The following is a 13,862-nucleotide window of genomic DNA, read 5'->3' on the forward strand; positions in this document are numbered from 1 at the left end:
ATGTGGAGAGAGGGAGAGGGGGAAAACAGGGAGAGAAAGAGTGGAGAGTCTGTGTGCGCCCGCAGGCTGAGAGGGGAGAGAAGGGTGGAAGAGAGAGTGCGTTGAAGGTCTGTGAAGGTAGAAAAGAGAGGGCATTTGAGACGTGGGAGAGAGAGAGAGGAAGAGAGATCCCGGGATTAGCAAGAGTGCTAATGAAGGGCAAGGATTGAGGTGGCTCGTTTATGCACGCAGAGAGAGAGAGAGAGAGAGAGAGAGAGAGAGAGAGAGAGAGAGAGAGAGAGAGAGAGAGAGAGAGAGAGAGAGAGAGAGAGAGAGAGAGAGAGAGAGAGAGAGAGAGAGAGAGAGAGAGAGAGAGGACTTCCCGAGTGAGAGAAGGGAGTCGGTGGGGTGAGGGAACAAGAGAGAAAGAGTGGTGACTCCAGGCATGGGGGAGAGAGAGAGTGTGTAAGAGGAGAGGAGAGGGTGTGAGAGCCCTGCCTGCAGACTGAGGGCAGAGGGGTGTGTGAGAGGACTCACTGGGGGGAGAGGGAATAGGTTTGGAGGGACCACGGAGGAGACAAGTCTAAGACGTCTAAAGCCCGCCTCGCAATGAACAACTGAAGGGTCAGAAGAGAAAAGAGGAGAAGGAAAGGAAAAGAGGACCCCCCCACCACCACCACCACCCCCTGTATTGAAGAAAAGAGGGTACCTGACAAGAAAGGGAAACTCACCAGATTCCGGGGATCACGTGCAGATTCTTTTTCAACGAGAGAGAGCCGTTGATTGGATTCATGGGGTGCATTCACAGTTCCCGGGTCCGCGGGGCTAAGAAGCTGGAGCCCAAAACTGAACCTGAGGGAATCCCAGACGTGGAGGTCCACGATGTCCCACCAGAGATCCTGCTGCTGGCTGAGGTGAGACAGGAGACAGCTGGTAAAACATAGACTCCCTTTACGCAGCTTACTTTGCCTGTTGATTAATGCACATTTATCAAGGGTATGAAAAATAGCAGCACTGACCCTAGAACTCTGCCATTAAGTTGCTCGGCATCTTACAAGTGTTTGTTCAAGGTGACCATGCGCCAACCCAGATTTTGCCTGGTAATTTCCTGTTTGTGTGTGTGTGTGTGTGAGAGCTATCATCTGTTTTATCATGGTATCGCAACATACAGTGTGTGTACATGGACATGTACATTGTCTAGTGTTCAGTCTACATAAACAGACTTGGCATCGGAAGGTGATGTCTTTGACAGTTGGTCGATGTTAAGAATCGGTAAGGTACTGTATGTCTGGGGTTGGGCTTCTACCATTTCTTCTACCTTTCTCATGCGTGCACTCTCTCCCTATTTCGATTTACCACTACGTAAACTAAACATACACACAAAAAAGACAAATTGAATTGAATTAAAGTGCTGCCAGCAACGGAACAACAACGGAGATGGTGTGAGGCAAAACAATCTTGGGATCCCAAGCCCTTAATAAAGATAGGGAGGAGGAGGTGAGAAGAGGGTGAGGGAGATTGAACTGTAAGGGTGTGAATCCTGTCTCTCGGGGGGGTCAAAGTTGAGGAGGAAGTGGTGTATGTTACTGTCCTGTTGAGTCCTGTCGTCTGAGTGTCTGCTAGCTGGATTTAGCTCCATTTGCTACATTGCTTCATGAATGGCGCCGGTTGGCTGTTTACTACGGTCTCAGAACCCGCATGACCCACACGATCGGTGGTTTAACACCAAGGCAGGTTTACATGTGCTTTCGCCTACTGCAGGGATTGTAATGTTCTGATGGAAGTTTGAGTTTATTCGCTTATATAAACATAGTTACCATGGCGCTGCCTTTGTATCATACAACTTTCTATTGGGCGCAGTTCATGTGTAGACTACTAAACTGGGACATATAGCTTCCCAATAGAGCAAAGATCCGGTAACAGCTATGCAGGTGTGCAAAAACATATGAAGTGGTATTTCTTGAAGTTAAACTGTGTTACACAGTAGGGCAAGATGTATACTAACCAAGTTTAGTTTGTAGGGTGATGTAAAGGTTCCTGAATTAATGGTTCAACTTTACTTTGAAAAGAGGAACTATGTTGTGTACTCACACACCTTACCAGTTCTGGGTTTTTATTTGCCTCTAGAGGTGGTTACACACTCCAACAAACATAAACACACATCCACACACGAACACTTTTCCCAAACTTATATTGAGAGTTTCATGGCAGTTTAAAGGTGACAGCCCTTACTCTGGGAAAGCAAGGATATAAATACTCTGTCATCGTAGAAGCATACCTCAGGCCCCACACCTGCTCCCGTCCCTTGCTGAGTGGAATGTGTGTGTGTTTTTGTGTGTGTTTGTGTGTGGTTGTGTGTGACACCCGAAGCCAAGGCTTGTGTGTACCACGGCAGGATGTCATCGTCAGTACCTTCTCACTGAGGGAAACACACACACCATCTTTGTCGACGAAGGGGTGTGTCCGTTTCCAGCTTTAGGCATGGGGTACCTGTGCGCCTGTGGATGTGGTTTTACGTTCATATGCTTGTTATGTGGATATGTGAGGGTTTATTCCAACGTTTGTGGATGTGTGACTGTATATTACAATAAAAAATATGGTGTGTTATTAGGAGTTTTATAGGCGCAGTGGTGTTTTAAAATACCTATGGTAAGTAATAGCATAGACATTTTACAACATAGATGTTCAATTTTTTTGACAGCTACCAAGAGTTGTCTTGAGTGAATGTAATAATGTCAAGCAGTATCGACATTTCCTTTTCATCTGGTGCATGGATTATGTGCAAGTTATGGACAAACATTCAGACGGTCTAGAATGTTCCTTTACCTAAAAATTGTGATTGTGAAAGGGAATGATGCACAGAACAAACACAAGACTCACCAACTTCCTGGTAAACTGCAACAGCAGTTATAATAGTACAATTCTGTCCAGTTTACCAGTACAAATTGTCATGTGAGCATATAGACAATACCCCATTTCCTTGGAATTTCCAAAATGTAGCCCAAGCAGTAAGGGAACCTAAAGACATAGGCAAGCACTTCTGAGTGTTGACGCAACCAGAAAGTCATAAAGACATCCATTTAACATGACTCATAGCCCAATCTTTTCCCATCCCCATATTAGAGCCGATCTGCTCTGGAGCTTGAGCTGTCCAAGATGCCTGGGGAATGAGCAAGACGTTGGCCAGAGCATTAGAACTGGGGTGGGGTGCACAAATTGGCCATTTTACAAACATCTATGCAAGGCTTTCTGAACAACTTGGGGCCTCTCCGGCAGAACACAGTTTTTAATGTCTCTGTGTCTATCTCTTTCTTTTTATTTGCCTTTCTTTCTTTCTCTTTCAGTCTCTCTCTCTCACACAGACACACACACACTCATACTCCCTTATACTTAAGTTTGATCAGATTTGACTGTTTCGACAATGTAGTTTCTTTTACGTGTAGAAATGACGGGAAATGTGTGCCAGTTTGGATGGTATACTCTAGTCTCTATTACAGAAGTCTCCTCTCCTGTTGACATTTTAGAATGTATCCGTCATTTTAACTTTTTACCAGTAGATGTCACTATTGTATACAACATATTTTCAGGAAAGTTGAAAGTTGCTGTGACAACATTTCCTATTTTGTTGTTGTTTACACAATACAGGCACAATTGGGCAACAAGCAGCAGTATGTTCGGCTTCCATTATTTACTTAATTTAGTTAATACATTACGAGATTTGAATACATTATTAATACCGCTTTTGGCAAATATGCTATCAGAAATTGCTTTGGCCTTGACCCCTCCTACATTGGTTAAAGATGTTGAGGCGCACACAAGTAGTTCATTTTGAGATAATTGATGCCGTATGATAATAAACTGTTTTGGACACCAACGCACAACATTACTGGGGGGAAAAAAACACCAACGTGAGAAGATGAGTAAGGTAGGAAGGGTTGTTTAGCATTACACTAATGTAATTACGTTATTTGGATTCCGCATTGATATCATTGAGTGGACATACCACGTAGGCTAGGCTACACTCAACAGTTTAACCGTAAAACATATTTATACGATTTGTTTAGGCTGTCCCTGATCTCAACCAGAAGCAAATAACAAGCTTGTTGGTACATGTTTAGCGGTTTCTTTAGATTTGATTTCAGTTTCTTAACGTCTGTTTAAGTTTCAATCATCTTCCAGCACATCGGAGTTGTGCGCACTTTAGGATAATAGTCGGAGTAACGCGCATGGATTTTTAGAATAAGTTCTTATTCGTTCACGTCTCACCACAAGCCCGTTTTTCTTTAAAAGCCTGACTGTTCCTATGCAATTCAGTGTTTGAAATTAATTCAGTGTTGCAGTTTTTTCTTTGTTTTTGGACATCGTTTTCTTTATATTCTATAGGCTACGTAGGTATACGTATGTAAAGTATTGCTTTAATATTTGCTCGCTGATAGCACGCTGTATTCTTTAGCAAATTACTCGTTGTGTAGGCTACTTTTCATATAGGCCTATGTGGCAAATTAATACGATTCCATTGCTTTGTTAAACAGTCTTTTTTATTTGATTGATGTATGCTCCCAGGAACGTAGCCCTCCAGGACAATAACACTGTCTCATTCATTACATAACTCACATTGATCCTATAGATATCACTAACTACGAGTTGTGTAACCAGTCCCTGAGTTATCTGTAGAACAGACAGGAGAGAATAGACAGAGAGCTCGGAGCCAAACTGCGTCTCTCTTTCTCCTAAGCAGAATGAAAATAAGCGCGTTTGAAGACACAGCGCATACAACGTGTTCACGCAGGTGGTGATAAATCACTAATGTCACAAATCCTTGTTTGGATTATCATTGAGTGGACATTTCATGTAACCTACAATTTAATTGTACAAATAAACAGTATTTTGTTTTTAGCATCTAACTAACACAAAATTTGACGAAACTGTATAGCAACATCAATAAGTGGATCAATAATAGTCACTCTACTTTGTCAAACTGGAGGTCAATAATGACCAGCAAAGTTGAAAAAACGTGTGCCATGCCTATTTAAAGCTATAGCCAAGGGGACTTTGTGATAAAATGCTATTAGTCTAACTAAGAGAAAACAAAGTTAAATGTATTTTACGACAAAGCATACCAATTTCTATTCAGCACTATACAATTATTCTGTATTCAGACATAGCCCTTAAAGAAACAACAGTGCAAAAAAAAGTTGATTTAAAAACTCACGGAAAAGTCATGAGTTTATGCATTTGTTTCGAAAGACATTGTAGGAAGTTTCAGACTGCATCAGCCGTTCTGATATTTCACTGTGCACTGAACCTATATGCACAATACAGTAACGTTTAATAAGTGGGGCTTGCCTTTAGGTTTCTCCATAACAATAGCCTATGTAGTCCTATATCGTATCCTACATAGATGATATGCGTGACATAGCCTACCAATATGCAGAGCTCAAGCTTACCACTAAGAACATAGAAGGCACATACGTGACACGATTATGTAAATGTAAAGCCCATCAAATATTTACAGACTCTTTATGCTCCAATTGAGGCCCCCTGTTCTAAGATTGCTCTCTTCTTACAGCGTCATGGCTTAGCTACACCGTGAAACTATAAATGTCTCCAGTAGGGCTTGGAAAGTTGGGATGAAAGGATGAAGGGGGGAAAGTGTGACCATGCCATGTGATGGAGTGAATAAATAAAGGTGTTTGCGAGGGTGTGTCCCGACAAGAGAGTTTGTGTACGGCTTGTATGACGAGGTGCTTTCGATTTTGCAGTTCAACTCAATAACTCTACTGTTTCTCGCCCTCGATGAAGAAAAAAAGAAAAAAAGCGAGTTCAGAAATGTTCTTTTCAGGCCAGAGAAATGCATCAAGCCATTTAGCAAGAAGAGAAACGCCTGTGTTTTGTAGGCTGCAGTTGGTGTGACCAAACAGCTCGCCTTACCCAGTCTCCTCCCTGCTCTGGGATGAATTAATGGTTTAATATAGTTCACATGCTGTCAGACGCTGCTTTAGAGAAGCAATGTCATAAAGCTCTCTTAACGTTTGGCGTACATTCCTTTTTGTGTGTGAAAAGCATGACCATGGTTTATTAGGCGGATAATGCCTATGATTTGACCGGAATGATGTCCTCGTATGGACTCTAGGTGAGTGTCTGGTTGTGTGTTTACGTTTCCTTGGCATTTTGTTCTGTGAATGGGTCACTTGTGAGGGGGAAGTGATTATGAACTGAATGTAGACAGTCAATGTGTCGCATGTTTACCTGTGTGGGAGGGTGTGTGTGACTGCGCTGTGAAGGGGTGTCCCTCTTTCAATATGCCCATTATGTTACAGGGTCCTGTGTGTGTGCTTCTGTGTGTGAGCGCATATGCGCCGGTGTCCGTGTGTGCTTGTGTGTGTACGTATCCATGCACGCGTGTGTGTCACTTAGTCCATCCTTTGTCCTACGGCACCTACCCTCCACTCTGCACATCACAGATTGAGGGGATGGAGAGAGTCGTACAACAGGGAGAAAATGAACAAGAGAGTTGGCCACTTCTCCATTTTCCTTCGCCCAGAGCAGGAAGAGGGGGATGTTGACACAGCTGGCCTTCCTTGGGCACACCATAATATCCCTGCCACCCGTCAACATTCAGTAGAAACCTATGGCAGGAAGGCACAGAGGGGCAACTGGGCAAACTCATCTACACTTACCAAGGGACTTCAACTAGACTTGCAACAAATACATTTTTAAGCAGCACAGCTAGAGCAGATCCAAGATGCCCTCTCCACCCGTAGAGCACCGCTTCCAACAAGGGATGCGATTGGACAGATAAAATGGGTTACTCAACAAACAAAAATATGGTTTGGTTTGGGATAAAGTTGCTATAGACACCGCTCTAAATATTGAAACGAAGACCAGGGTGAAAGCGTGAGGAATGGAGAGACTGAGACCAGCTTACTGTGTACCGAAGGGTAGGACACTGGGACACATGGCCCTTTGTGCAGATTTGATAGGATTAAAACCCACAAGGATAGACTACTGAAGTTCATCTTGTCATGGGGCATACATAGGCGTTGTACCGACGCACACACAGATGTACACACAGTAGGGAGGCTCTGCGTTAGAGAGTGCCGATCAAGAGGTCTACTGTATGTCACTTTGGGGAAAAGCATCTGCTAAATTAGTACATAATTTACTATTGCATCATAATTATTTACTGATCTATGGTATCCGTTCTATCTATCTGTCTATCTGTCTATCTATCTACAGTGTTTCCCCTAGGTTTACAGCCTGGGGGGGGGGGGGGGGCATGCCGTCGTGTAAATAAGATAAATAACATAAGGCCATTTAGTTTGTTTAATAAAAGAGCAAGCTATAGACCTGTTTTATAGGAAAGGTAACCTTAAATTACTTATTTTGTGATCGGGCGCTATCACACTGATCTACCTGTCCATCTGTCTGTTCATCTGTCTGTCTATCTGTCTGTCTGTATCTGTCTACTGTAGAACTAATATGTTGTCTTCCTTGGTCTCTGCCAGCTTGCTAAAGGAGGGAGCCACGCTTTCACAGAAAAGAGCTTCAGAAGAAAGCGAGTGTGCGGGGTTTGTGGCCAGAACATCGACAACCCAGGGGCTTTCTGCAAGGGTGAGTCCAACGGAGGAATACACACAGTCAAAAACACAGCCATGTACAGACACACACACAGTCAAACACACAGCCATGTACAGACACACACACAGTCAAACACACAGCCATGTACAGACACACACACAGTCAAACACACAGCCATGTACAGACACACACACACAGTCAAACACAGCCATGTACAGACACACACACACAGTCAAACACAGCCATGTACAGAAGCACACACACACAGTAAAATACACAGCCATGTACAGACACACGCACACAGTAAGAGGGGCCTGCACTTTACACACACTCACAGACGCACACACACAGAGCCCTGTTTCCTTCTGCAAGGATGAGTTGGATGACATAGACACATGCACACAACCTCTCAGTGCCCCAAACACAGACGGCAGAGCTGGTTTTCCTTCCAGGCTGTCTTCCCTCGGCACGCCGATATCTGATCATGTGATTTCACAAAGTGACTGAAGAGTCAGACAAAGAAAACAACAACATTTAACTGAATCTTCTGGTCTCCCCCCCCCGCCCCCCCCGTGTTGTAGAGTGCAAGGCAACTGTCCATAAGAAATGTGAAGCTAAGGTAAGTCTTTTCAAATTTAATCAGTGTACTGTCTTGTCCTGTCACTGCTCTGTTGTGGTCTATAAAAGTCACTGTACACGGAAATGATTCATCCAAATTGATTTGATGTTTAGGATTACAATATGCTGCATGCTTTAGTAAAAATGAACAGTCAACTACGAAGCCTTTTGAAGTGCTGTTGATGTAATGCTCAGTGTAGTGAACCTTAATTATTTATCGTAAAATGTTTCTTCGCTCTGAAAACGTTAGCCAGCCAAATCTGTGCAGTGGCCTAGATATGTGTTCAAGAGAGGGCGTCCTCTTGTTGACAACCAGCCCTGTTTTTGTGGGGGTCATCAAAAAGTCCTCATGCCAGGGCTTGACTTTTGTTCTTTCTTCAATAGCTAAGGGTTCAGTGCAACGATTGGTGAAGTCAAGTGAAGCAAAATGACTTTTTGTGATTGCATCATCTCCGGCACCTGTCAGATTGTGTCTGAGGTTCTCTAGTTTGGAAAGAAAAAAGAGAGAGCGTGTGTTTGTGTGCATGCGTGCATGCAGGCTTGTGTGTTGAGGCTATTTAGTTTAGCACCCATGAATACTTAATTTCTTCACATTAACTTTCATCCAACCATCCATTCATCCACACATCAATTCAGTCATTAAAGTAAAAACATCACACAAATGAACCTAAAAAGAAGAAAAGGATACTGGTGAAAGAGGGCATCCTGTCACAAATCCTAGTGATGGGACCCAAATGCAGACCGGGACTGGTAAGTGGTGAAAAAAAAAGGTATTTATTGGGGACAGGTGGGTACAGGTGATGGTGGTAACAAACGTGCAGGTCGGTGGTGAGGGTGGCTAGGCGGGAGTGAATGGGTCTCCAGGGTGCAGAGGCTGAAACAGAGGAGCAGGAGTCCGGTCAGAAAAATAAGGAAAAGTTTGCAAAGCGAACAGGATGACTAGTGGTATACTTTAAATACAGGCACTAAAGCGCAACATACTGGTACGTCTAACGATCCGGCAGGGACTGGATGTCAGGCCACAGGTTAAGTAGTGGTAACCATGATCAGGAGTAGGTGTGTAATGGAAACAAGCTCAGGGGGGTGGGGCCGTGACAGTAGCCCCCCCTCCGACGGACGCCTCTGGGCGGACCACCCGGCGCACCCGGATGGAGACGGTAGAAGTCCCGCAGCAGGCCAGCGTCCAGGACCTGACGCCGAGGGATCCAGCACCTCTCCTCCGGCCCATAGCCCTCCCAGTCCACGAGGAACTGGAATCCCCGGCCCCGCCGATGGGAGTCCATGATGCGGCGCACCGTGTAAACAGGACCACCGCCGATCATCCGAGGAGGGGGAGGCCGAGGGGGAGGAGGAAGCAGGGGACTGAGGAGGACAGGCTTGAGGCAGGAAACATGAAAGGCAGGATGTACCTTGAGGGCCTTGGGCAACTTTAGCCGGACGACTGCGGGATTGATGATCCTCTCCACCACGAACGGGCCGATGTATCTGGGATTCAGCTTCCTAGACTCCGTTCGCAGTGGAAGGTCCCAGGTAGCCAGCCAGACCTTGTCCCCCACAGCATAGGAGGGTGCAGGAGTACGGCGACGGTTGGCCTGGACTTGATATCGACCGGAGGCTTTCAACAGGGAAGCCCTGGCACGCTGCCACCTGACCTGGCAGTGTGCCAGGGCTTCCCTGGGCGGACGTGGGCTTGGACAGAGGGAACAGCGAGATCCTTCTCCTGTGAGGGGAACAAGGGGGGTTGATAACCGTAAAGGCATTGGAAAGGGGACATACCGGTGGCGGAGGTAGGAAGCGTATTGTGGGTGTATTTCACCCAAGGCAAATGGGAGGTCCAGGAGGTGGGGTTTGAGGAGACAAGGCAGCGAAGCGTCGTCTCCATCTTCTGGTTGGCCCTTTCAGCTTGGCCATTAGACTGGGGGTGGAATCCAGACGAGAGGCTGACAGTAGCTCCAATGGCTGTACAGAAGGCCTTCCATACCGCCGATGTGAACTGGGGACCTCGGTCTGATACGATGTCTCCAGGAAGACCGTGGATCCGAAAAACCTCCTTGACAAGGATCGCAGCAGTCTCCGTAGCCGAAGGAAGTTTCGGGAGGGGCAGAAAGTGTGCAAACTTGCTGAATCTATCAACCACGGTTAGAACAACAGTGTTACCTTCGGACGGGGGCAGACCGGTTACAAAGTCCAGAGCCAGGTGAGACCAGGGCCGCCGGGGAATCGGTAGAGGGTGTAAAAGTCCTGCACTGGGTCGGTTGGTTCCCTTGTTCTGAGCACAGACAGTACAGGCAGAAACAAAAACCCAGGTATCTCTTCCCATGCCAGGCCACCAGAAGCGTCTGCGCAATAGAGCCATGGTACGGGCAACGCCCGGGTGACAAGCAATCTTAGCAGTGTGTGCCCACTGGAGCACAGCAGAACGGACAGAGTTGGGCACATACAAGCGGCCCGGTGGGCCGTTACCTGGACCAGGCTGATCTAGAAGGGCCGTTTTAACCTCTTCCTCGATCTTCCAGACAACTGCCCCCACTACGATGTCCTGGGGCAGGATGGCCTCGGGTTTGGCTCCTGTCTCCTCTGTCCTAGAGAACACACGGGATAGGGCATCTGCCTTGCCATTCCGAGAGCCTGGTCGATAGGTGAGGGTAAAGTTAAAGCGCCCAAAAAACAAAGACCACTTGGCCTGACGGGAGTTGAGTCGCCTGGCCGACTGCACGTATGCAAGGTTCTTGTGGTCGGTCCATACGATAAACGGTTGCTCCGCTCCCTCCAGCCAGTGGCGCCACTCCTCCATGGCGAGCTTCATGGCGAGTAGTTCCCGGTTCCCTACGTCATAGTTCCTTTCGGCTGGGGAAAGACGACGTGAAAAAAAAGCACACGGGTGGAGCTTACCATCAGCGGGGCTTCGCTGGGACAGGACGGCGCCAACTCCCACATCCGAGGCATCCACCTCCACCACAAACTGTAGCGAGGGGTCCGGCTGGGTGAGGATGGGTGCATCGGTGAACCGGTTCTTCAAATCCAGGAATGCTCTGTTTGCCTCGGAATTCCAGCAGAAGGGCCTGACACTAGACGTCAGGGCTGTCAAAGGGGAGGCCACCCGGCTGTAGTCTCGGATAAACCGTTGATAGAAATTTGCGAACCCCAGGAACCTCTGGAGCTGCAGTCTAGTACCAGGCTGAGGCCAGTCCAGAACCGCCCTCACCTTCTCCGGATCCATCTTCACCTGTCCCCTCGTAATAAAGTATCTGAGAAAAGAGGTGGTGTGTGCGTGGAAGTCACACTTCTCTGCTTTCACAAAAAGGCGGTTCTCCAGCAAACGCTGGAGGACCTGCCGGACATGCTGGGTGTGGACAAGAATGTTCTCAGAGAACAGGAGAATATCATCCAGGTAGACAAACACAAAGCGACCAATCATGTCTCCAAGAACATCGTTTACCATACTCTGGAATACTGCAGGGGCGTTGGTGAGGCCAAACGGCATGACCAGGTACTCGAAGTGGCCCATGGGTGTGTTGAATCCGGTTAGCCATTCGTCCCCCTCTCTTATACGGACGAGATGGTAGGCATTGCGTAGATCGAGCTTGGTGAACACAGTGGCACCCTGCAGGGAGTCAAAGGCAGAATTCATCAACGGCAGAGGGTATTTGTTCTTGATGGTTATGTCGTTTAGCCCCCGGTAATCGATACAAGGCCGCAAGGACCCATCCTTTTTACCAACAAAAAAGAATCCTGCACCCAGGGGGGATGACGAGGGACGAATGAGGCCTCACGTTCCGGTTGAGAGATGCTATAAAGGCGTCCCTTGGGAAAGGCGGCCCCAGGAATCAGGTTGATCGCACAGTCGTAAGGTCGGTGAGGGGGAAGTGACAGTGCCTGTTGTTTACTGAACACCTCACCCAAGCTGTGATAGACCTCCGGCACCAGGGACGAATCCGGGGGGGCAGAGGGCTTACTCTGGCTGGGAACATACAGGGAACAGGCAGATTTGAGGCAGTTAGCATGACATTCAACACTCCAACTGGTTACCTTGCCTGTCACCCAATCGAAGGTGGGGTTGTGTTTCCTCAGCCAGGGGTAACCAAGAACCAGGGGAACGCGTGGTGAGGACAGGATGTAGAAGGAGATGACTTCAGAGTGGTTGCCTGATAACAGCATTGTAACTGGTTCCGTTCTCATGGTCAAACGTGCCAGCGGTCTGCCATATAGGGTAGTTGTTTCTATGGCCTCCGGGAGTTGCTCCTTGGAGAGCCCCAGCTGTTCCACCAGGTCAGCATCCATAAAGCTGTCATCCGCTCCAGAGTCAACGATGGCATTAACCTCTACTGACTGGTCCTCCCTGATGAGGGTGGCAGGAAAAAGGGTTCTGGCTCGGGGTGAGGGAGACTGAGGAAGGTGGCTCGCTAGAAGACCCCCCATACCTAGCGAGCCTGGTAGTTTTCCGGGCGCTGAGGACAGGAGGAGATGTAATGGCCCGTGCGTCCGCAGTAGAGGCAGCTGTTGGTCTCCCGTCTACGCTGGCGCTCCTCAGTGGATAACCCATGTCTTCCCACCTGCATGGGTTCAGGGTAGACCCCTGGTAGAATACTGCCTGTAGGGACTCCTCGTTCCATCCACTCTCCACAGACAGTGTTCTGAATTCGATCACGTATTCTGCGACGCTGCGGGTTCCCTGACGAACAGCAAACAAACGCTTAGCAGCGTCCTTCCTCGTACGGGGTGGTCGAATAGTTTCCTCATCTCAGCCGTGAACTCCTGGTATGAGGCAATGCAGGGGTCCTGTCGCTCCCAAACAGCTGACGCCCACTCCAGGGCCTTTCCCCGGAGCAGCCCAATTAGACAGGCTATCTTGGCCTTGTCCGAGACGTAGGTATGGGGCTGGAGGTCAAACACCAATCCACACTGCATGAGAAACGAGCGACACTTTCCCAAATCCCCCTCATACCTCTCAGGTGTAGGAACCTTGGGCTCCAGAACAGACATGGAAGCAGGTCCTGCTTCGGCAGGTGCGGGGGAAGGTGCAGGTGGTTGCGGGTCCGCTGGAGCACTAAGCTGGTCCCGGATACTGGACACGCTGGTAGAGAGGTTTTGTACTAATGCCATTATCTCCTGCAAAGCCGTGCTGTGTTGGCCCAACAGATTGCCTTGTTGGGAGACGGCATGGCGCACAGCGTCCAGGGCTGCTGGGTCCATTGTCTGGCCGGATCAGGAGCAGGTGTGTAATGGAAACAAGCTCAGGGGGGTGGGGCCGTGACACATCCGATTTGGGGTGTTTCAACTCCATGACCCGAGCTGTCAGCCAGCCACAGTGTTGAGTGTCGAGGGTCGATGTTCACGAGCCGTAGTCAGGGGTCAGAGGTCGAGAAAACACAGGAAGTAGCATCAACATGGCCACGATGACTCAACTTCCAGTCAAGCTCCTTTGGCACAGTAGCTCGTTAGCCAACTTTAGCACTAATGAGCTAGTCTGCCTCTAAGTAGAGCTTGTTTGAAGCTCATTTCAAACGCATGCATAGTTTCTCGACTCACTTCGTGGCGCTTTTTGTTCAGACGGGCCTTGATGCCAAGTGGATGTATTCATGTGGATTATTTGGCCTTTTATTTCTTTTTTAATATTCAATTTTGGGGGAATTTTGTTAAGTAGAGGATTCCTTCAGCGTGAGCAGATGGGTTGCCCCCTGTTG

At 47.7% G+C, this 13,862-nt stretch overlaps 1 protein-coding gene across 4 annotated transcripts in view; it reads left to right on the forward strand.

Moving 5' to 3' along the window:
* Window positions 1-368: 368 nt before the first annotated feature.
* Window positions 369-13,862, forward strand: part of LOC136936904 (tensin-2-like) — a 36,000-nt gene continuing 22,506 nt past the window's right edge. For all 4 annotated transcript variants that reach the window (XM_067230613.1, XM_067230843.1, XM_067230776.1 and 1 more), the window contains exons 1-3: window positions 369-893; window positions 7,488-7,593; window positions 8,142-8,179. In XM_067230613.1, the coding sequence (XP_067086714.1) occupies window positions 771-893; window positions 7,488-7,593; window positions 8,142-8,179 (267 nt within the window). In that variant the 5' untranslated portion in view covers window positions 369-770. The remainder of the gene's footprint in view (window positions 894-7,487; window positions 7,594-8,141; window positions 8,180-13,862) is intronic.

The sequence above is a fragment of the Osmerus mordax genome, chromosome 1 (assembly GCF_038355195.1).
Source record: "Osmerus mordax isolate fOsmMor3 chromosome 1, fOsmMor3.pri, whole genome shotgun sequence".
Taxonomy (NCBI): Eukaryota; Metazoa; Chordata; class Actinopteri; order Osmeriformes; family Osmeridae; genus Osmerus; species Osmerus mordax.